We start from the raw sequence: 23,477 nt of genomic DNA on the forward strand, positions 1-23,477 counted from the left end.
GCACGGGCCACGGCATGCGCGCATGCAGTCTGCAAAAGGAAGGAGTCATAATCAAACGACTCCGATCATGCAGACTTTTGAATGAAATCCGGGCTATCTTTGCCAGGAAAACAAATCAGGTACTTCATGCCAAGGCTTCCCTTCGCCCCAGCTTTGCTGCAACCTCCTCTTTGACTTTAGCAAGTTCATACCACACAATAAGTTTGTTGGCTTCGAATTCTATATATTATAGAGCCAACATCATGGAAGTTTTAGTGCTGGGAGCTGGCTATGGGACTCGTCTGCAAAGGGACATCGAGCAAGATGAAAGTGGCAAATATTCTGGTCTAATTGGATGCCCCAAACCGCTGCTCCCCATAGGTGAGGGAGCGCTTCTGCGATCCATTAATTTTGTAAAGAGTACATCATGGACATGATAGGCTACCTGGAATCTTAGATTGTCTCTGGAAGTGAAATTATTATTTTCAGTTGAAAATTGTAGAAATACGTCACATAATTTGATGTTAGGGTTACGTATCTTGGAAGCAACAGGATTTTTGGTCTTTGACAAGTTGGTAGTGAGCCTGATCTACCATCCGATTGTAGGAGCTGCGTCTGCGACGGTCTTGCGAAACGAATGCGGGGAAAATCAGTCGGACTGACTTCCTCTCGGGAACGGCAAAACTTATCTATAATTTATTTTGTGTCGTGCCGACCAGGGAGTCTTAGGACATGTTCGTTTGGTAGGATCGGGATCCCGATCTACCGGATCCACTGGATTCGCACCCTTTCGTTTGTCGAATCTGGATCCGGATCCTTCGGATTTGGGTCCGATCAACCCACCTCGGGGAGCAGGGTTGCCCGGATCCATCGGATCCAAATGTGACCTTTGTGCGTATATGGCAGGTAAAAACCATTTTTGTACACATTGTGATACGCACACGTGGATGGAGATAGAGCCTGTTGACTTTTTGACGACGGAGGCAATGAGTACAACGTTCATCCTTTTGGGTGATTTGTGAGCGCCATTGTCAACATGGCAACAGTCAAGGTCCAAAATAAAGTGTTCAGTTGAATCTGAAGGATCCGATGGATCTGAGATCTGGATCCTGATCCCGATCCTTACCAATCCAACATGCCCTAAGGAGACGACAAAAGCCGATAGTACCCTAAATGATGGGAGTTTCGAGCCCGCATTTAGATCTCCCATGTGACCCAGATAAACCTTGGTCTACGCAACACATGACCATGACTGATTCCACCACCTACTGGTCCTGATGCAAGTGGGACTAACAGCGGCATACGCCAGCCTGGAGAAATCACCCCTGCCCCAAGGGATAATTGCACGGACCGGCGGGTGGGGGTCGGTGAGGGCGGGTGGGAGCGAAATACGAATTGTTTAACGTCCCACCCGCCCGTGTCGTAGATGCTAGGGTTCCATGATGCATGTGTTCAGCTAACTGGGGTGGTGGAGGTTGATTCTCTTGTAAGCATGTGAAGAGAGTTGCGTTTGGGTGCAACTTACCGGAGGGTGTACCCAGTGTGCTGACAGTGCTCAACACCATGGCGGAGGCAGAACGTGATACACAGAACAACAAGGGCAATCAAGGCTTGTTTGTCGCTACTCTGAGTTTCATGCTTTCGCAATCATCAGGTAACAGTGTGCTGTTGCCTGATGATTGCGAAAGCATGAAACTCAGAGTGCAGTACTGTCAGGCGCCGAAGAACGGAGGGCCGAAAAGCGACCAGGCTAGAATTTCATCAAGCACAGCATACCAATGCATACCCTGTGACTCAACTGCGCATAGACTGTAATATATGAAAATAAGAACGGTCTAGGCTAGGAGGCTGCCCCCCCCCCCTCCCCCCCCCCCCCCCCCCCCCCGTTCTACGGCAACCAACAGTACCGTAGTGACTGACTAGTCTTGATCGCCCTTGTTCTGTGGATGCGTGCCTCTTATAAATCCATGCACACACTTGCTACAGCTGTTGTGTGTAATCTGTGGTGTGTGTGTGTGTGTGTGTGTGTGTGTTTGTGTGTGTGGTGTGTGTGTGTGCGTGCGTGTGTGTGTGTGTGTGTGTGTGTGTGTGTGTGTGTGTGTGTGTGTGTGTGTGTGTGTGCGTATTTGTGTGGTGTGTGTGTGTGCACGTGTGTGTGGTGTGCGTATTTGTGTGTGTGTGTGTGTTTGTTTGTTGGTGTGTCTGCATACCTAGGTGGACGTCCGCTGGTATCATACTGGCTGGATCAGTTGAAGGAGTGCCAGCATCAAGTGACGGGAACGTCAATCGTGGTGAGTAGTCTGTAGTGGGTGTATGCTGATGACCCAACACACTACCGTATTGTGACTGTGGTCAGTGTGGAGAGAGGTGCCGTGCGTTATGGTACATCATACAAAACTGGTCGGTGATATTCATACTGTGATTAGTGATTAGTGCGTCCTCACATGCACAGTTTACATCTAAGGGGCCGTCCGGGGTTGCCGACATGCAGGGCGCTAGTTTATTTAGGACTTGGGGGGGGGGGAGCATTATAGTGACTGGGGGGGGGGGGGGGGGGGAGGAAGGCATGGTGGTGACTGAGGGGGGGGGGGGGGGCATGGTGGTGGTAGCACTAAACTAGAACGTGTGCCAAGTTCTCTCGGTGATCGTGGCTGCACAGTTTCCACATTGTGGACCATATTATCACGGTAATAGATCGTATCTAGTTCTAGACCGTTTTCACTCTGCTCATCTTGAGTGCTGCAGTCTCTGTGTTATTGGACGTGAAAATCAGTGATAGGAGTGGATGAGCTCTAGAATGACAATGGTGAAAGCTTTTGGGATCTGGAAAAAGACTAGAATCTGAAGTGATCAGTCTCTCTCTCTCTCTCTCTCTCTCTCTCTCTCTCTCTCTCTCTCTCTCTCTCTCTCTCTCTCTCTCTCTCTCTCTCTCTCTCTCTCTCTCTCTCTCTCTCTCTCTCTCTCTCTCTCTCTTTTTATCTCTCCCAATTTCCAGACAAACAGTGCTCATGCTGACAGATATCGTGCGTGGGCGGCCTCGACTGCTGATGCCAGCACTGTTGACATTATTGATGATGGTACGACGACCAATGAGGTAGGCACATTGGTTGTCTTTTTTTATTTGCTTTCGGTGTACAACAGTTGTCGTATTTTCCGGAATATAACCAACACTGGAGTATAAGCCGCCTGCAGATTTTTTGTCACGGAATACAGACATCTACCTTGTATATCCACGTTCATTTGACCATCGTAGGGTATGCCTCACCGACCTTTTTGGGTGAATTACTGGTGCTTGAGGTGTGGCCTACACTCCGGAAAATATGATACACTAAGGTTTGTTGGTGTTTAGTCTCGGCTGTGTATTTCAAAGTGCGGCAATGGGAACTATCCCTGTTGGAAATGTGATGACGTCTGCACGTCGTTCCGCCATCATCTAGCATACTCCATTTCTCTTTCAACTTCTTACTCACGAGTAGTCTTTGCTGTTTGGTTGTGCTGTGTGGTGTGTGTGTGTGTTGTCATTGTCATCATCATCATCTCTCTCTCTCTCTCTCTCTCTCTCTCTCTCTCTCTCTCTCTCTCTCTCTCTCTCTCTCTCTCTCTCTCTCTCTCTCTCTCTCTCTCTCTCTCTCTCTCTCTCTCTCTCTCTCTCTCTCTCTCTCTTCGCACGCACACACACACTCACTCACTCACACGCACTCTGCCCACATGCACAGGTCGTCTCGGTGCTATCGCTGACATAGAACTAGTTATTCAGAAGCGCGGTCTCACTGGCGACCTGCTCGTTATCGGCGGGTACGGTTCCTAATCTACACCAATGCTATCACCAGCAATAGAGATATACATTCACTGCAATGCTAGAACGTAGCAACAACGGCTACTGCAATGATGCTTATTGCGCTCGGCATAGAACTGTCGCACGTATGGAAGCCGAAGTGAAAAACCACTCGGGATTTGTAGCAACGCAGAGTTTTATGCATATGGCATTGATCAATCAGACAACCGATGAATCACGCTGCCTCACTTGAAAAACAACAAAGGGTGCTCCGGACGACGCATGTCTGCAGCATGATTGTACTCACTGACCAGTTGTTACATTGCATGTAGTTTTGCCATGCGAGCTCTGACGTTAGGCCTTCGTTGTGATGAACAGGTTCTACAGTCCGTTTCAAAAATATAGACGCATGGCATTTTTGAAATTATTTCAAATTTGGCTGGAGCTTTTGAGAATTATTTTCGGAATATTGCTCAGGTCCTTCCTGCGATTACTCTCATATAGATTTTTAAGTGCTCGGATAGCAAATGCCCAATTTCGAAATGTTTATGCACAAAGTGATCACAGATTTTATGTGGTATAGATGCTGGCCTAACGGTTTTTGAAATCACTCGTCTATGTTTTTGAAACCCACCATAGTGTGTCTTAGGAATTGTTTTTGCTTTGTGCTCGTTTCCAGTGACACTCTCTTTCACGATGACTTTCGGCTATCGCGTTTTTTGGACGAGTACCTTGATCTGCAGACGCGGTGGGGTGACGAGCTGGGTGCCTTTGCAGAGGTGTACACGTGTCCTGAAGAAGGTGAGTGATGTAATAGTTACTGAACGTCTCAAACTACAGTTGGCGCCTCACTGAGACCTGGCCCAATGTGCACAACTGGCGCTCTGGACCAGATTCGATTACATCACTGTACATGATTGTATTGCGCCACTTCCAGGGTGTCCAGGACCGTGCAAGTGAGGGCATCAACTACAGTCAACTTCGCGTATAACGACACTCGGGGGGGGGGGGGGGGACATCAAAACTGTGTCCTTATTCGCGAAGTGTCCTTATACACGAAGTCTCATTATATGTATTACAGTTAGATGGGACTTTGCTCTGGGCATGGAAATTCTGTCGTTATTGGCGAATTGTCCGTATATCCGCAGTCGCTATTAGCGAAGTTGACTGTATGCACTTGGGGTCGGATTTCATGGAGCACAACCTATAGTATCGTGTTTATTGTGTAAGAACATTAAAAAAAAAACATGTGAATGGGCGAATGTTTTTTGGGCATGGGCATTCGTGAATAGTCCTGTAGTACTCGATATCCGGACAGCTGGCTGTTTTGGCCTTGTTAGGTCTCATCAGTGGAGCTCACAGTGACTGGCTGAGCTGATCCAGGGGTGTCGGACACGGTACGGTCACTACGCAGAAAGTACCTGTGTACACATGTACATGTACGTATGTTTTCCCAACACGCTCAGTTCCATGGTAACTCCCGATGCACAGCACTATTCCGTTGCGTTCTCACCCGTACAATGTACACCATACGTGTACGTTCTCGGTGTGGCAGTATTCTTCACGGCTGCTTGCGAGAACACTTCTTGAGAGCTGAGCCCTTTTTCTTCTTCATTTTTTAATTATTTTGCCGCATGCCCCTTTCTTTGAGAGACGGATTCCTCTCCTCTGACTCACTTGTGAGGTCTGCATTCGACACTAGGATACACTGGGCGACGTGGTGGCTCGCTGATGCGAATTTCTTCTTTTTTTATGTGTTTCTCAACACGTGCGGTCATGCAGCTGCAAATCTGGCTGCCTTTGCTTTTGCACCTCCGTTCTGCTATGAGATGTCCCCCATATGGTCCCTACTTTTCGTCATTATTCATGTGTCAAGCAGAGTGGCGCAGCGGAAGCGTGCTGGGCCCATAACCCAGAGGTCGATGGATCGAAACCATCCTCTGCTATTTTTTCTTGTCTTTTAGTCTTTTCTTCTTTTTCTTCTACCCTTTGAAATTACATAAGATGTCCCCAATATGGTTCCAACTTCGCGTGGTCATTCATGTGTCAAGCAGAGTGGCGCAGCGGAAGCGTGCTGGGCCCATAACCCAGAGGTCGATGGATCGAAACCATCCTCTGCTAACTTTTTTTTTGTCTTTTAGTCTTTTTTCTTCTTTTTCTTCTATGTAGCCCTATGCCTGTGTTCCAAGTGAGCATATTTGCTGTCAATAGAGAGAGGTGCCGCATAACGTAATTACGTTAGTAAAAAAGGTAGTCGATCTACATAACGTCTTGCGTACACTGCATGCGGATCTGTGTTCCGCCATACGAAGTTTCAAATCATGTAGCTGCCCTTGGCAACTCGGAACGCGACAGTGTACCACCTGGTCGACCTGGGCAGAGAGTCATAAATTTGTACCTCAATCCACTTACGGAGCACCTACGCTATCAGAGCGCTATCTACGTACTCTCCGTAGACAACTTTTCGTAAGTGGGGTGCAAACTCGCGAATTCACAGGTTTTTTCCACTCACTTACTTTTAAAGTTGCTCAACTTCACATATTGCGGAACCTCTCTCTTATGTCGTCAACAGGATCCTTTTCACGTTTTCCTCTCTTTTTCTGTTTGTTTTCCCCGTTCCCATTGATTACATCTAACACCAGGAAGATGAATCGTAAGTCATTCTCTGTTTTCTTTCTTTCCATTTTTAGAAGATTGTTTCTGTTTCAACCACTCCAGTATCCGACCGTGAAATCTGATTTCGTGAATCTATGCAGCCCAAGACCTGCGGGCACTGGGGCTGATGTGACGCATCGGTGACATAACGTGGCTGCAGTTGCCGAAACATCAAATAAACAACACAAACATTACATACGATTGGGAGAACTTCAAATTTCAAAGGATCAGTCGGGGAAGTGAACTGCCAGAAAAGAGAAAACAAATGAGCATTTCTCATGACAAGCAAGGTCCCAGGTTCGAGTCCTGCTGGGTCTTGCATTTTTTAAGGGGGCTCAGTACTTCTGCGCGCGCATCGAAATCTGGGCATGATTTTATGCAAAATTTCGCGTTTGAAAACATTTTGTCCGCGGCTGGAGAAAGTTTTTTTGCGAGAAATAGTCGTGTTCAAAAGTTTATTTTGCGAGAATTCAAAGAAACTGCAGTCCTTGAACAGTTTGAACGTTTTGTGTTTTCCATTTTGGTTTGCTGGATGTCGGCGATCGATGGAGCTATGGAGCTTCGTGTCAAGTACTTGTAGTTATCAATAGGCACGGCCGTTTTCGTGGGCGCTCAGGACCAAAGCGTGTTCAATCTTCTTCAGGTCGTGTAGTTCTAACTTCCAGCTCAGATATGCCCTTTTCTCAGTCTCGCCTGCCAGTGAAGACAAGTAAACCTGCAAGATTGTCCAGAGCCCAGCTACCAATGATACATGTATCAGTCTCAGAACGCAGGTAAGTGACATGCTTCTCTCAAGTTCAAGTGCATCCACTTGAGTGGCACTTGGAACGATATCTATTTTTTCTTTTCCAGTCGCCAGATAAAAATATTACTGACGACTGTGAGAGAAAAACTGGTCTTGTACCTGCAGTACCTGGAGATAGTGGAGTCAGAGTGTAGTGTCTGCAAGTAGAGACTTGATCTCTGTGAGTAATGAGTGTGGTCTGGAACAGCCAGTAGGAACAGCACAGCGACATGCCAGTGAAGTGTTCTATGTGTGGGCAGGAGAATTTGGTCAGACATGTGAGTCTCATGCTGGATGGAGTGGAAAGCATTGATCCTATGAACTCTAAGGCTGCACTGGGTGAGTTCTGACCTGTGCCTGTGTTTCTCAGGAGAAGGCTGTGGGTTAAAGGTAGTATGGCTGTGCTTGTATCATTGAACTATGACAGGAATCTGTATATATTATAAAACTGAATATTGAAATATTGGCAATATGCCTTGTAGAACAACTTGAGCAGAGACAGTCACAGACACGTAATATTATGCATGGTCAAGTTGCCACATTTTCATGAGCTCGGCCTTGAACTAGACTGTAAATGCAGCATAAAATTGTGTTATGCATGTTGTGAAGAACTGCAATATTACCCAGGCAAGGCAAGGCAAGGAATGTCAACTGAAATCATGAATCACAGCAGTACACATTGCAGCACTAGTCAGGCTTCTGTCACAGTCTCAGCAAACAAGCTGGAGTGGGCGTTTCGCTGCAACATGGGTGTTTGTAGAAGTCTAAATATATTCTTCAACAACAACAACGTTATATATCATGCCTACAGGTACAATCATCTGGTGTTGGCATTTGAGAGGAATCAGGGAACTGGCATCCTTGGATTATTGCACGAACCGGGTGGCGATGGGCGTGTGCTAGTCACAATGAGTTCTGCTATTGCAAAACGCATAACACATCATCTAGCATCTGGAAGACCCAACACCAACACCCCTATTTTACACACTGCTCCAGACCGCACAAGTCCTCCAGCAGCTGCAGGAGGTGCAGCATCGTCCCCACTTTCTACCACTCGTGATGATGCTGCAGTTATCTGCTCAAACATTCACGTTGTGCTGCACACTGGAGGCGCGAACCCACAATACCAACAGTGGCTGCTAGCCATCGCATCCAGCAGTAACCAAGCAACTCAAGTTGCTCATTGACAGCGTTATACTTATAATCCGTTGTTTTGTACATTTGATATACCCATGCATGTATGTATGTATGTACATTATATTATGTATGTACATCACAATATACAACAAAGATGTGAATAACACAATTCAGTTGTGACTGTTGCATGTGGTATTGTCTGGGATTGGTCTATAGCAAATGCTTCTCGCCCTACATAGTCAAAGTGAAGCTTGAATGAAGTCGATACACTCATTTTGGCAACAATGCTGAATCTGACTTTCAAGCTGAATATGCAAAATCCGTCACAAATTTTGTTTCTCACGGAGAAACGAGATGGTAGACATAAAAATCTATTTTTGTAGAGCCTTCCTATGGCCTTGAAGAGCAGATAATGACCATAAAATTGACCATGTTATTGTCTCGATTCTCCACTATTCAAACAAGTCTAAAGTCCGGTCTGCTGAAATACGCGTTTTGCCAAATCACATTCTGGGCTACCTTGGCCTCTCACAGTGGTCTGGGCATATGTTGTGGACATTTTCCAAAGAAGACAGTATTGTAGGCCCCTCCATACCCACTTTCAGGATTTTTGAAGTATTACCAACTGGAATTTTACGCCTTTAGTGAGAAATCATTGAATTTTTGCCGAAAAACATAGGTACAATAACACCCCCATAGCTGGGGAACCACATAATAAACCTATCCTTGAAATAGCCCAGACCAGTTCTCTAGGTGTCTGGCCATCTGAAAACACACAGTTCAGATCGATTTACCATAATTTTTTTTGCTCCCTCTTCGGGGTTGAGCCCCCTTAAGGCAGTTCACTTCCCCGACTGATCCTTTGAAATTACATAAGATGTCCCCAATATGGCTCCAACTTGCCGTGGTCATTCATGTGTCAAGCAGAGTGGCGCAGCGGAAGCGTGCTGGGCCCATAACCCAGAGGTCGATGGATCGAAACCATCCTCTGCTAAGTTTTTTTCTTCTCTTTTCTCTTTTTTCTTGTTCTAGTCTTTTGTTTGTGTTCACAAGTGAGCAGATTTGTTGCCTGTGTCATCTCAAAGATTCCTTTCTCTTTCTTCCTCTCTTTTTCTGTTTTTTTCTTTTCTTCTCGCTGATCACGTCTAACACCAAGTAGATACAATAGAGAGGTTCCGCATAACGTAATTACGTTAGTAAAAAACGTAGTCGATCTACGGAAAGTCTCTACGTAAACTGCATGCGCATCTGGGTTCCGCCATACGGAGTTTTCAAATCACGTAGCTGCCCTCGGCAACTCTGAACGCGGCAGTGTACGACCAGATTGACCTGGGGAGAGAGTCATAAATTTGTACCCCAATCCACTTACGGACCAGCTACGTTATCAGAGCCCTATCTACGTACTCTCCGTAGACAACTTTCCGTAAGTGGAGTGCAAACTCACGGGTTTTTCCCGCCCACTAACGTAAAGTAGCTCAACTTTACGTAGTGCGGAACCTCTCTATTGCAACCATTCTCTGGTTTTTTCTTTCCTTTTTTATGGAAGATTGTTTCTTTCTCGACCACTGCAGTATCCAAGTTGGTTGTTCCTACGTCACGTGGAACACACACACTTTCTGCCGAACTTGACACTTGACTGGCTCACGACTGCCATGGAGCACACGGGGAGCACTACAGTATCCGTCCGTGAAATCTGATCCTGTGAAGGTATGCAGCCCAAGACCTGCGATCACTGGGGCTATTGTGACGGACCAGTGACTAAGGGCGCGTTCTTACATCCTCTCGGAAAAGTTCGAGACTCTCGTGAAAGTTCTCAGAGTGTTCTTATTAGGCCTCGTTCTTGAAAACTATATCCTCTCTGAATTTTAGGAGACTCTCCAAAGCTTTCTGAGCTCTCCAAACTTCAGAGGTAATTGAAACTTGGAGATTCCCGCGTTTTGGGGGTCAGCGGATGCGAACTACTGCTAACAGCCACGTGTTGATCATGAGTGTATGACATTCCCTTTTCGTACATGCACAGTGCGTACTGCATTCGTGTCACTCAAAATCGTCGCCTCTTTGGCGCTTCACATATGCAAAAGATCTCCGAATTCTTCGAGACCCGTTCCTAAATCATCCCAGTTTCTTCGACTTTCAGGATAATTTTCTCCGAGAAGCCAGAGAAAATAAGAACGCACCCTGAACCTGGCGGTTGCTGAGACATCAAACAAACAAGCAAAACAAATATTACATAAGATGTCCAACCTGGCGTGGTCATTCATGTGTCAAGCAGAGTGGCGCAGCGGAAGCGTGCTGGGCCCATAACCCAGAGGTCGATGGATCGAAACCATCCTCTGCTAACTTTTTTTTCTCTTTTCTCTTTTTTTTCTTCTTCTATTCTTTTGTTTGTGTTCCCAAGTGAGCAGGTGTGTTGCCTGTGTCGTCTCAAGGATTCCCTTGTCTTTTTTCCTCTCTTTTTCTGTTTATTTTTCTTCCCGCTGATTTACACCTAACTGCAGGTAGATATATTATTATTAACTTAAGTTAAGCACTTCCGCATTCAAGTCGGTGGATCCATTAGGTCCACCCACCGGTTCGCTCGTGCCGTACAGATCCGATAACGATTACCGGTAGATGATGTTGAGCTCCATGATAAAAGAATAGTTTCCAAAAGATACACTCGGTGTGACTGCACGCCAGGCAGTGACTAAATATTCATGCTGCATGCACGTGGCAGTAACACTGAACAGTGCTGTGCAGGTAATAATTCTGTTTAATCCTGTATACTCAAGTATAATTATAGTTAATCTTCTGACTGTAGATGGTGTGATAATGTAGTTGCGAGCACAACCACCTTGAAGCGCGTATAGTCCTTGCACTACAGGGTACTGCACAACTCCTTCCAGCTGTCGCGGTCCTGCGCAATGCGTAGACGCCGAGACCTTTGAGGTCGGCAGAGCAGCCTGGCCCCGCCACCACTTCTCGCACATATTCGGGAATATAATGGACTTTCGTATACAAAATAAAAAAAATCTGGTGTAGGTGCACCAGGTAGATAGGTCGCAACTACCCTCCTTCTTTGTCTTTCCTAAGTTTCCTTTTTTGGAAGATTGTTAATTTCTCAACCACTACTGTATCGGACCGTGAAATCTGATCTCGTGAATCTATGCAGCCCTAGACCTGCGAGCACTGGAGCTGAAGTAACGTATTGGTGACATAACCTGGCAGTAGCTCGAGACATAACACTGTACAGCCCCATTTGGTCACTACTTGCTGTAGTCATTCATGTGTCGAGCAGAGTGGCGCAGCGGAAGCGTGCTGGGCCCATAACCCAGAGGTCGATGGATCGAAACCATCCTCTGCTATTTTTTCTTGTCTTTTAGTGTTTTTCTTCTTTTTCTTCTGTCCTTTGAAATTACATAAGATGTCCCCAATATGGTTCCAACCTGCCGTGGTCATTCATGTGTCAAGCAGAGTGGCGCAGCGGAAGCGTGCTGGGCCCATAACCCAGAGGTCGATGGATCGAAACCATCCTCTGCTATTTTTTCTTGTCTTTTAGTCTTTTTCTTCTTTTTCTCGTCAGGCGAAATTACTGGTCAGTCGGCGACACGCATTTTTCACAAAAAATTGCGTTTCACCTGCTGGGAGAGTATGCGTGTACTCGAGTCTCATCCTGAGCACGTTTTTTTCTTCTTTTTTTCAGCTCCAGTATAGCTGTATTTTTCATTGCAAAGCCGTCCTCGATTGTTGTGTTCGTTGTTCAAACGAAGTGGACATTCAATCACGAAGGCAGAGGACATAGGAGCCTGATTGGAGTTTCTCGTGGCATAGGACGGCTGCAGTTGCCGAAACATCAAATAAACAACACAAACATTACATACGATTGGGAGAACTTCAAATTTCAAAGGATCAGTCGGGGAAGTGAACTGCCAGAAAAGAGAAAACAAATGAGCATTTCTCATGACAAGCAAGGTCCCAGGTTCGAGTCCTGCTGGGTCTTGCATTTTTTAAGGCAGTTCACTTCCCCGACTGATCCTTTGAAATTACATAAGATGTCCCCAATATGGCTCCAACTTGCCGTGGTCATTCATGTGTCAAGCAGAGTGGCGCAGCGGAAGCGTGCTGGGCCCATAACCCAGAGGTCGATGGATCGAAACCATCCTCTGCTAAGTTTTTTTCTTCTCTTTTCTCTTTTTTCTTGTTCTAGTCTTTTGTTTGTGTTCACAAGTGAGCAGATTTGTTGCCTGTGTCATCTCAAAGATTCCTTTCTCTTTCTTCCTCTCTTTTTCTGTTTTTTTTCTTTTCTTCTCGCTGATCACGTCTAACACCAAGTAGATACAATAGAGAGGTTCCGCATAACGTAATTACGTTAGTAAAAAACGTAGTCGATCTACGGAAAGTCTCTACGTAAACTGCATGCGCATCTGGGTTCCGCCATACGGAGTTTTCAAATCACGTAGCTGCCCTCGGCAACTCTGAACGCGGCAGTGTACGACCAGATTGACCTGGGGAGAGAGTCATAAATTTGTACCCCAATCCACTTACGGACCAGCTACGTTATCAGAGCCCTATCTACGTACTCTCCGTAGACAACTTTCCGTAAGTGGAGTGCAAACTCACGGGTTTTTCCCGCCCACTAACGTAAAGTAGCTCAACTTTACGTAGTGCGGAACCTCTCTATTGCAACCATTCTCTGGTTTTTTCTTTCCTTTTTTATGGAAGATTGTTTCTTTCTCGACCACTGCAGTATCCAAGTTGGTTGTTCCTACGTCACGTGGAACACACACACTTTCTGCCGAACTTGACACTTGACTGGCTCACGACTGCCATGGAGCACACGGGGAGCACTACAGTATCCGTCCGTGAAATCTGATCCTGTGAAGGTATGCAGCCCAAGACCTGCGATCACTGGGGCTATTGTGACGGACCAGTGACTAAGGGCGCGTTCTTACATCCTCTCGGAAAAGTTCGAGACTCTCGTGAAAGTTCTCAGAGTGTTCTTATTAGGCCTCGTTCTTGAAAACTATATCCTCTCTGAATTTTAGGAGACTCTCCAAAGCTTTCTGAGCTCTCCAAACTTCAGAGGTAATTGAAACTTGGAGATTCCCGCGTTTTGGGGGTCAGCGGATGCGAACTACTGCTAACAGCCACGTGTTGATCATGAGTGTATGACATTCCCTTTTCGTACATGCACAGTGCGTACTGCATTCGTGTCACTCAAAATCGTCGCCTCTTTGGCGCTTCACATATGCAAAAGATCTCCGAATTCTTCGAGACCCGTTCCTAAATCATCCCAGTTTCTTCGACTTTCAGGATAATTTTCTCCGAGAAGCCAGAGAAAATAAGAACGCACCCTGAACCTGGCGGTTGCTGAGACATCAAACAAACAAGCAAAACAAATATTACATAAGATGTCCAACCTGGCGTGGTCATTCATGTGTCAAGCAGAGTGGCGCAGCGGAAGCGTGCTGGGCCCATAACCCAGAGGTCGATGGATCGAAACCATCCTCTGCTAACTTTTTTTTCTCTTTTCTCTTTTTTTTCTTCTTCTATTCTTTTGTTTGTGTTCCCAAGTGAGCAGGTGTGTTGCCTGTGTCGTCTCAAGGATTCCCTTGTCTTTTTTCCTCTCTTTTTCTGTTTATTTTTCTTCCCGCTGATTTACACCTAACTGCAGGTAGATATATTATTATTAACTTAAGTTAAGCACTTCCGCATTCAAGTCGGTGGATCCATTAGGTCCACCCACCGGTTCGCTCGTGCCGTACAGATCCGATAACGATTACCGGTAGATGATGTTGAGCTCCATGATAAAAGAATAGTTTCCAAAAGATACACTCGGTGTGACTGCACGCCAGGCAGTGACTAAATATTCATGCTGCATGCACGTGGCAGTAACACTGAACAGTGCTGTGCAGGTAATAATTCTGTTTAATCCTGTATACTCAAGTATAATTATAGTTAATCTTCTGACTGTAGATGGTGTGATAATGTAGTTGCGAGCACAACCACCTTGAAGCGCGTATAGTCCTTGCACTACAGGGTACTGCACAACTCCTTCCAGCTGTCGCGGTCCTGCGCAATGCGTAGACGCCGAGACCTTTGAGGTCGGCAGAGCAGCCTGGCCCCGCCACCACTTCTCGCACATATTCGGGAATATAATGGACTTTCGTATACAAAATAAAAAAAATCTGGTGTAGGTGCACCAGGTAGATAGGTCGCAACTACCCTCCTTCTTTGTCTTTCCTAAGTTTCCTTTTTTGGAAGATTGTTAATTTCTCAACCACTACTGTATCGGACCGTGAAATCTGATCTCGTGAATCTATGCAGCCCTAGACCTGCGAGCACTGGAGCTGAAGTAACGTATTGGTGACATAACCTGGCAGTAGCTCGAGACATAACACTGTACAGCCCCATTTGGTCACTACTTGCTGTAGTCATTCATGTGTCGAGCAGAGTGGCGCAGCGGAAGCGTGCTGGGCCCATAACCCAGAGGTCGATGGATCGAAACCATCCTCTGCTATTTTTTCTTGTCTTTTAGTGTTTTTCTTCTTTTTCTTCTGTCCTTTGAAATTACATAAGATGTCCCCAATATGGTTCCAACCTGCCGTGGTCATTCATGTGTCAAGCAGAGTGGCGCAGCGGAAGCGTGCTGGGCCCATAACCCAGAGGTCGATGGATCGAAACCATCCTCTGCTATTTTTTCTTGTCTTTTAGTCTTTTTCTTCTTTTTCTCGTCAGGCGAAATTACTGGTCAGTCGGCGACACGCATTTTTCACAAAAAATTGCGTTTCACCTGCTGGGAGAGTATGCGTGTACTCGAGTCTCATCCTGAGCACGTTTTTTTCTTCTTTTTTTCAGCTCCAGTATAGCTGTATTTTTCATTGCAAAGCCGTCCTCGATTGTTGTGTTCGTTGTTCAAACGAAGTGGACATTCAATCACGAAGGCAGAGGACATAGGAGCCTGATTGGAGTTTCTCGTGGCATAGGACGGCCACACAGAGACACTTTGGGATTTTCTGAATATAAAATACCGTACGCACGATGCTGAGATCAATTTGTGCGATATCAAATTGTTTGTGATCTACCACATCGAGCAGACCGGGATCCAAACACAAGCTTACCGACGGTTAGGCTGCCGACCTGACTGGACAAATGATCCCTGGCTTCACCAGACGCCAGAAGTCGGACACCATGTCCTTTGCCGCGACGTCCATCTCCAAAAAGAACTCCACCTTCTTCGTGAAAAGGCTTGAAATACTCAATATTCAACCGAGATTCGCGGTCTCACCCTTTCTCAGATCAAATCATTTTTTGTTGTAGCAGTTGCAGGGCAGATCCCCGCCACTACTTCAACAGAAGATGGCTCCAAAGCATGCCTGGAACAAGCCATATCGAGGTTGCAAGCCACCCCTCTCAGCACTTTTTTTGAAGAATTTCGAAATTTCAATGGTGGAAGATATACTATGAAGAGAATTTCAAAAAGTATGTTTCGCGGAGCGATCGCTCAACCTACGTCATTCAAACTTTGCAGGATGGTTCAGACGTACATGCTAGGCATGAAACCACAGAAGATGATAATAATAGCTGACACACAGAGTCACACACACAGCAGATTCGTGTGCACAGATACTAAATTAGTGGACGTCGTCATCTTCTTCCCGCTGATCTCAAATGTACTATGACGTGCTATTTCGCCTGACGTTCTGTCCTTTGAAATTACATAAGATGTCCCCAATATGGTTCCAACTTGCCGTGGTCATTCATGTGTCGAGCAGAGTGGCGCAGCGGAAGCGTGCTGGGCCCATAACCCAGAGGTCGATGGATCGAAACCATCCTCTGCTATTTTTTTCTTGTCTTTTAGTCTTTTCTTCTTTTTCTTCGGTCCTTTGAAATTACATAAGATGTCCCCAATATGGTTCCTACTTGTCGTGGTCCTTCATGTGTCAAGCAGAGTGGCGCAGCGGAAGCGTGCTGGGCCCATAACCCAGAGGTCGATGGATCGAAACAATCCTCTTCTATTTTTCTTGTCTTTTAGTGTTTTTCTTCTTTTTCTTCTGTCCTTTGAAATTACATAAGATGTCCCCAATATGGTTCCAACTGGCTGTAGTCATTCATGTGTCAAGCAGAGTGGCGCAGCGGAAGCGTGCTGGGCCCATAACCCAGAGGTCGATGGATCGAAACCATCCTCTGCTAACTCTTTTTTTTCTTCTCTTTTTTCTTGTTCTAGTACACTACAGTCTGTTTCAAAAAGATTAGCAATCAAGTTTGGGTCTTAAAAAGTATGAAGATAAGGGAAATTTGGACAACAAAGTACATAAAATGCCTTGTTAGGGCATGGCAAATTGTTCTGTGAAGGTTTCGGAACAATTGGACCAACCGTTAAGGAGTTAGAATTTCGGCCAGGTTTCCGGCCTTTTCCCATGGTTTATAATTTGCCCTGGAAGCCAGTATCGATTTGTTATCAAAACCCACGATTTATCCCTTCCTTTTTGGCCTTGTGGTTATGAATGCTGTCTTCTGACCATGAAGTCGTGAGTTCAAATCCCAACAAATCTTCAAGTTAAACATGTTTTCTTCATTTTTTCATTGTTTTGGTGATCACGCTGGTACAAGACAAAGAAGGTGGCTGCGCCAAACGACTTGTTGTTGGAGCTCGCGTTCCTGCCGAACTGACTGACACTTGACTGGCTCACGCCATGTGAAGTTGTGAACACACACAACACTGAAGCCGTGTGTGTGAACACGGAAGTCATTGCGCTGTAGCTACGTGTTGTTGAATACACCGGTACATCGATCGATCGATTTCTGTATGAGAATTATTTTAGTATTTGAAGATCGCCAATTTATTTGAATTTAGGAGTAGACGCCGTCTTCTATCAGCTTTCACAGGCGTCTGCTTTTCTCGAAATGTCGTCGAAGTCACACGGATAGCTTTGCCACATGAAGGCCTTGGGAACGAGCCTGTGTCGATGCCGTTTTCGTCACATCGTGAGAGTAAATCGAATGCGAAACGAAAGTTTGATTCGACTCGTAATTGTTTCGTTGAAAACAGATTCAGGTTTCGCAAGTCGCAATGCAAATGTGCATGGCAACTACGAATCCGGCCGGTAGCTTGGCGTACAGGTGTGTTCGCGCACACGTGCATGGATCATGGAATCAAGGGAAAATGTGCACCAGGCAAAACATGTATACCTCGCAAAAAATGTGTACCTGACGGATTCGGAGCGTGCCACGAATGAAGAGGCTTCCATTCGTGAAAACACCCGTACGCCAAGCTACCGGCCGGATTCGTAGTTGCCATGCACATTTGCATTGCGACTTTCGTTTCGCATTCGATTCGTAGCAAATGCGAAAGGTCCCTAGTGACTAAACCTGACAGTTGTCGAGACAGCACACTTTGCAGCCCTATTTGGTCACTACTTGCCCTGCTCATTCATGTGTTGAGCAGAGTGGCGCAGCGGAAGCGTGCTGGGCCCATAACCCAGAGGTCGATGGATCGAAACCATCCTCTGCTAAGGTTTTTTTCTTTTTCCTTTTTTTCTCGTTCTAGCCCTGTGCCGATCGATGTTCACACGCATGCGCTTTGTTGTCTATGTCTTCTCAATGATTCTCTTCTCTCCTTTCCTTTTTTTCTTTTCTTTTCTTGTTCTAGTGCAGTTCCTATGCTGACAAGTGAGCAGTGAGCAGTTGGTTGTGTATGCCTACACCAACATTCCTTTCTCTTTTTATAATTTTCTGTTTTTACTCTTTACTCTTTAGTCACTACTCTTGTTTCTGATAATTTGGTCGATGACTCGAAAATCACCCTCTGGTTCCTCTCTTCTTTGGCTTTGCCGGATGATTGTTTGATTTTGTTTCTTTCTCAACCGCTAGTATACTGTGTGCTCCTCACTGAAATGTGATTGTGTGAGTCAAAGCAGCGGAGGCTGGGATTGAACCAGTGCTCACAAAGCCTACTGTACAGTGAATAGTTCTTTTGATTTTTAATTTTTTTTTATTCATTCTAGCATTAGATACACTCTGATAAATTGATAACTCGCACACACAAAAAAAAAGAAGAAAGAAAAGAAAGAAAAAGTACAGTGAATACAGCTGTTTTGTCTTCCTTGCAGCACGTTTTGTCTCCCCTGCAACACCATACTGAGTCTGATGGGCGTGCACTGTTCTCTCTTGTCAACTGTGCGTAGATGTGTCTCGCCGGGGCATCGTCGAAGTCGACGCGGACAACGTGGTCACGTCGTTTCTGGAGAAGCCGCGGCCGACCGAGACCCAATCGCGCTTGGCTGTGAGTGGCTTTGTCATAACACCGGATTTTTCATCAAGCACTAATATAACTCAGGCTGCAACGACAATGCGTAGATTATTTCAAACACTGAACGACATTGAACGGATAAACAATTTAGTAGACAGTTCAACTTCGCTCAGGTACAAATAGGTACAAGCAGATATGTTAGTCGGTGTATCCTGCTCCAAGAAAGGCAGTTTGTCTTGTTGAAAGATATTCATCGATGAATGTTGAAATTCAATGAAGGGCTGCAGTACTGCCAGTCGCCGAAGAACTGGGGGTCAGCCTCCTAGCCTAGACCGTTCTTATTTTCATGTATTACAGTGTATGCACAGTTGAGTCACCGTGTATACATTGGTATGCTGGGCTTGATGAAATTCTAGCCTGGCCGTTCTTCCGCGCTCCGTTCTTCGGCGCCCGACCGGACCGTAGACAAATCAACTTTCAGTCCTGCTTTCAATCGTGCAATAACAGACTATAAATTATAGTCTGAAATCTCTTTTGGCGAAAAGGATGAAATAAAATTCCTGACGAATATTCTGCATTTAAAGTAATGTACTGCCAATGAACATACAAATTGGTGCTTTTGAACTGAGAGTGTGTGTGTGTGTATGTGTATGTATGTATGTATGTATGTGCATGTGTGTGTGTGCACGTGTGTGTGTGTGTTTGTGTGTGTGTGTCCGTGCGTGTGCATGTGCATATGTTTGTCCAGTGCCCCTGTTTCTACATCTTTTCGTCCAAGGCTCTTCCCTTGATCTCGGCATTTCTCCTGGAGTTGAAGGTAAGGGTCCTTTTTATGCAAACACCCATCTCGTTACCAGGGTTCCCTGCAAAAAGGCGATGACGCTTGTTGGGAATTCCCTAGTAAAATAAGAATACAAATAAATTAAATTAAAAATGAGAGGACCATAAGTTTACAAGTTATCCGTTTTGTCCAGCACTCACGATTATAAGCAGGATGCTATGGTCCTCTCTTTTTTTAATTTTAATCCTTGGCTCTCCATCCGAGTTAAAATTTAATAAACGAGAGAGCTTGGAAGCTCAGGGCCCTACACTATGCTTTTTTTTGCCTTGATGACCTAGACAAAAAAAAGCATAGGGATGTTATAAATTCTTTTAAAAAATCCTTTTTTTTTTAAAGACATAACCTGGGATTCGAACCCGCACTATCGCGCGCCCTGCATGCATCCCCCGATACACTTCGCATACATTTGTTTGTTTGTGTCACGCCTGGCGCTATCCGTATCTACCGGCAAAAAAAGCATAGGATGTTATAAATTTTTCAATTCTCCTATTTTTTTCAGGCATATCCTGGGATTCGAACCCGCACTATCGCCCTACATGCATTCCCCCATACACTTCGCATTCATACCCATTCTTCCAAGTTGTTTCACATTGTGATCTTGCATTTGAAAGCCCTATTTGAATATGCATTGTGGCCAGCCGTCTTTGATGGCACGGTACGGTAGGGGATAGGTACGGGACAGGTACGATCGAGGGTAATACGACACCGTCTCCCGTACCGTACCGTACCATCAAACACAGCTGGCCACATACAGCTGCCCGCAATAGTCAAATAGGGCTTTCAAACGCAAGATAATAACGTGAAGCAACTTGGAAGAATGGGTATGAATGCGAAGTGTATGGGGGAATGCATGTAGGGCGATAGTGCGGGTTCGTATCCCAGGATATGCCTGAAAAAAAATAGGAGAATTCAAAAATTTATAACATCCTATGCTTTTTTGCCGTCAGATACGGATAGCGCCAGGCGTGACACAAAAACACAAACAAACAAATACCAAATTAAAGCTGTGTGGACCCTGGCTAGCGCCAGACGTTACTGAAGTAACGTCTTCTGCATAGCTACGGGAATAAATAAATAATACCTGTGTTCTTCATCCAGCCTACTGCAACTTGGCTTATTGTGAAAGATGATCTGTAGGAAACGGGTTTGAGTTGACGGAGGAAGTACTCGCAGGCAATATGCACATTGCAATGCACGCTGCAACTGAGCGGAAAGTTGGCTTATGTGGGTGGGTGTGTTTGTGCGTGTGCGCATGTGTGTGCGTGTGTGTGTGTGTTTGTGTGTGCGTGTGTGCATGTGTGTCCGTTCTACTCTGTGTATGGTGTACAGGATCGTCCGCTGGCTGAAAGAGATGCACCTGGTAATTTCTTACCTTACCTCAGTGCAAGGTAAGCAGGGGAGCAACAACAACGTTGTATGATTTTTATTTGTCCTGTGACATGTGATGAAAACTAGGTGTAGGTATAACTGGCAACTGGCACGGCGCTGCAAGGGAACATGAGCATTTAAGCAAGCAGAAGGCCTTCACAGTTGACTTGGCGCTGATGTTCGTTGCTGTGAATGTCTTCTAATGTACGGATTTCTAGGTCTCTTGCCGTACGTTCACGGGGTATGCCTGTATTCTGAATTTCCAAGACGAACAAAATGTCCTGTCTGTATCGACTGGGACTGACATTTGTATTGTCAAAATGTCCTGTCTGTATCCACTGGGACTGACATTTGTATTGTCATCTACAGTCACTTCATTAGTTGAGTCCCATTACGAATAATTGATATCTGGCCCTTTTCGAATCCGATTTCGGCCGTGTTATGCTCAAAACCCATTTGAATACGGCCGGTTCTGGGATTTGATCCAGCATGGATGCACATTCAATGCTAAATCCGGCCGAAATGCTCAAAACCTGGCCTGCAAGTTGGTGTTGTGATGACTATAGTTGTTGCCACTTCTCTGGCCATTACGGTACTCTTCTGTTGAACAGTGAATATTTTCACCGATCTAATAATATGCCTTCTCTATGTGTGTATGTGCGCGCGCATGTGTATGTGTGTGTGCGTGTGTGTGTGTACGTGTGTGTGTGTGTGTGCGTGTGTATGCGTGCGTGTACCCGTGTGTGTGTGTGTGTGTGTGTATGTGTGTGCGTGTGTGTGTGTGTGTGTGTGTGTGTGTGTGTGTGTGTGTGTGTGTGTGTGTGTGTGTGTGTGTGTGCGCGCGTGTGCGTGCATGCGTGCGTGGATGCGCACGTGTGTATTTCTGTATCTTTGTGCACAATTCTTTTTAGACTGAAGGTGATCGTGTCGCGTGTGTCGGGACGCTTCGACGTTGGCAACCTGCCTACGTACCGTGCCTGTGATGACTACTTCACGTCTCGCAACTCAACAACGTGATACGGATGGGAGAAGCAGTTGTGCGCTTGCACACTGTGAGCCGTCACAGATTTAGGCTACGCACGGACAGTTCGCATGCGAGGTCTACTCTTTCGTGCCTGGCCCTGCTCAAACCATGCATTTATACATGCCTTGATCTGCTCAACCCGTGCATTTATAGACGCCTGGATCTGCTCAAACCATGCATTTAAAGATGCCTGGATCTGCTCAAACCATGCATACAGTAAAATCTGTCAAGGCGACCACTCGGATACGGCGACCACCTGTTCCTGAAGACCACTGAAACTAGCCCCAAGGAAAGCTATTTCCAGTCAAATGACCTTGGATAAGGAGACCACCTGGTAACAGAGACCAGGCTTTGAAGGTCCCTTGAGCGGTCGTCTTGGACAGGTTTCACTGTAGTATAGAGAAACCTGGATCTGCTCAAACCATACATCTATACATGCCTGGAACTGCTCGAACCATGCATCTATACATGCCTTGATCTGCTCAAATCATGCCTCTATGCGTGATTGGATCTGCTCAAACCATGCACACTGGCTACATAACGAGTGTGAGGCTGTCCGGTACCTACACAATGCTATTGCTGTGACCCTATCTGCGGATCTTCATCTTTTTTGGACTCATCTGCACGCATGTACGCAGAGCAGAGGAAATGAGGCCTAACCTGATAGTAATAAACTACTGTACTTTCCAGTTCTATTTTCTATAATATGCTGGTACATGTACCGAATTTTGAAACATGACGCCACTCCACACTGCGCTCTTGGTCCACATTCACACCGCCATAATGAGTAAATTCGTTTTTGGATAGATGTTGCATATCCTCCAGACAGCTGCTTCGCTCATTGAGAGCTCCTCAGTGGAGGTACTTGTAGATAACGAATGAATAGCAGATAAAGAAATGACTATTTATTAAAGGCTAAAACCGGCGCAATTGTTCACTTTGTTGTTTGTGCCTACTTAAGTGGCATGCCCAAAGAGAGTGATGGTGGCACATGTTCTAAAGGTGATAACGGAACGCGCATTGCCATTGCTGCTTCGTCATGCATATGCATGGTGCTAGCATTAGACACTTGCATGAAAAACAAAAAATACTTTTTAGGAGTTTGCACTAGCGTTGCCACGCATACATGTGTAATGATAGATTGAAATTACCCGTCCCATAATGAAGTGGAGACGAGGTGAGACAAACGTGCGATGTTTGCATTCTTTCAGGCTAGATTTTCAGAGTGTTTGATTTCCGTCAATTTTCCGTAGTCTATAATAGTACACTCTGTAGTCTTGTTTCTATTGTGTATGCTAGTAACTGCTGGAAGCTTTGTCCAACCCTCGGCGTATGAAAATTATAATTATTTGTTCCAGTTGAAACAAGGCCCACATGACTTTTATCTTGAACTATCTTCCCGCGTGGCTCTCCCGGAAATGCACCTACATATGCAGAATGGCTGTGTGTGTGTGTGTGTGTGTGTGTGTCTGTCTGTCTGTGCCTGTGGCCGCGACTTTCGCCATCCGAATTACTTATCCCGACGCAAGAACTACTGCCTCGCCTAATAGCTATCATCACCTTCGGTGATGGGCTTTCCAAAGGTTCAAAGGTGTGTGTGTGTGTGTGTATGTGTGTGTGTGTGTATGTGTGTGTGTGTGTGTGTGTGTGTGTGTGTGTTTGTGTGTGCATGTGGTCTCAAGC

The 23,477-nt window shown here is 45.7% G+C and overlaps 1 protein-coding gene and 13 non-coding genes across 14 annotated transcripts; all 14 read left to right on the forward strand.

The window, feature by feature from the left end:
• The first annotated feature begins 92 nt into the window (after positions 1-92).
• On the forward strand, positions 93-22,543 carry LOC135825851 (uncharacterized). Its single transcript, XM_065338483.1, has 9 exons — positions 93-360; positions 2,194-2,270; positions 2,975-3,073; positions 3,695-3,774; positions 4,434-4,555; positions 18,497-18,594; positions 19,310-19,378; positions 20,732-20,790; positions 21,682-22,543. Exons 1-9 carry the CDS (start codon positions 243-245, stop codon positions 21,785-21,787), a joined length of 828 nt encoding a protein of 275 aa, XP_065194555.1. The 5' UTR covers positions 93-242; the 3' UTR covers positions 21,788-22,543.
• On the forward strand, positions 5,629-5,700 carry Trnam-cau (transfer RNA methionine (anticodon CAU)). Its single transcript has one exon. It is a non-coding gene; the product is annotated as a tRNA-Met (tRNA).
• On the forward strand, positions 5,804-5,875 carry Trnam-cau (transfer RNA methionine (anticodon CAU)). Its single transcript has one exon. It is a non-coding gene; the product is annotated as a tRNA-Met (tRNA).
• Trnam-cau (transfer RNA methionine (anticodon CAU)) lies at positions 9,253-9,324 on the forward strand. Its single transcript has one exon. It is a non-coding gene; the product is annotated as a tRNA-Met (tRNA).
• On the forward strand, positions 10,598-10,669 carry Trnam-cau (transfer RNA methionine (anticodon CAU)). Its single transcript has one exon. It is a non-coding gene; the product is annotated as a tRNA-Met (tRNA).
• Trnam-cau (transfer RNA methionine (anticodon CAU)) lies at positions 11,603-11,674 on the forward strand. The gene has a single exon. It is a non-coding gene; the product is annotated as a tRNA-Met (tRNA).
• Positions 11,779-11,850, forward strand: Trnam-cau (transfer RNA methionine (anticodon CAU)). The gene has a single exon. It is a non-coding gene; the product is annotated as a tRNA-Met (tRNA).
• Positions 12,407-12,478, forward strand: Trnam-cau (transfer RNA methionine (anticodon CAU)). The gene has a single exon. It is a non-coding gene; the product is annotated as a tRNA-Met (tRNA).
• Positions 13,753-13,824, forward strand: Trnam-cau (transfer RNA methionine (anticodon CAU)). The gene has a single exon. It is a non-coding gene; the product is annotated as a tRNA-Met (tRNA).
• Trnam-cau (transfer RNA methionine (anticodon CAU)) lies at positions 14,758-14,829 on the forward strand. Its single transcript has one exon. It is a non-coding gene; the product is annotated as a tRNA-Met (tRNA).
• Positions 14,934-15,005, forward strand: Trnam-cau (transfer RNA methionine (anticodon CAU)). The gene has a single exon. It is a non-coding gene; the product is annotated as a tRNA-Met (tRNA).
• Trnam-cau (transfer RNA methionine (anticodon CAU)) lies at positions 16,080-16,151 on the forward strand. Its single transcript has one exon. It is a non-coding gene; the product is annotated as a tRNA-Met (tRNA).
• On the forward strand, positions 16,431-16,502 carry Trnam-cau (transfer RNA methionine (anticodon CAU)). The gene has a single exon. It is a non-coding gene; the product is annotated as a tRNA-Met (tRNA).
• Trnam-cau (transfer RNA methionine (anticodon CAU)) lies at positions 17,753-17,824 on the forward strand. Its single transcript has one exon. It is a non-coding gene; the product is annotated as a tRNA-Met (tRNA).
• Positions 22,544-23,477: the final 934 nt, after the last annotated feature.

Source organism: Sycon ciliatum, chromosome 10 (genome assembly GCF_964019385.1).
Source record: "Sycon ciliatum chromosome 10, ocSycCili1.1, whole genome shotgun sequence".
NCBI lineage: Eukaryota > Metazoa > Porifera > Calcarea > Leucosolenida > Sycettidae > Sycon > Sycon ciliatum.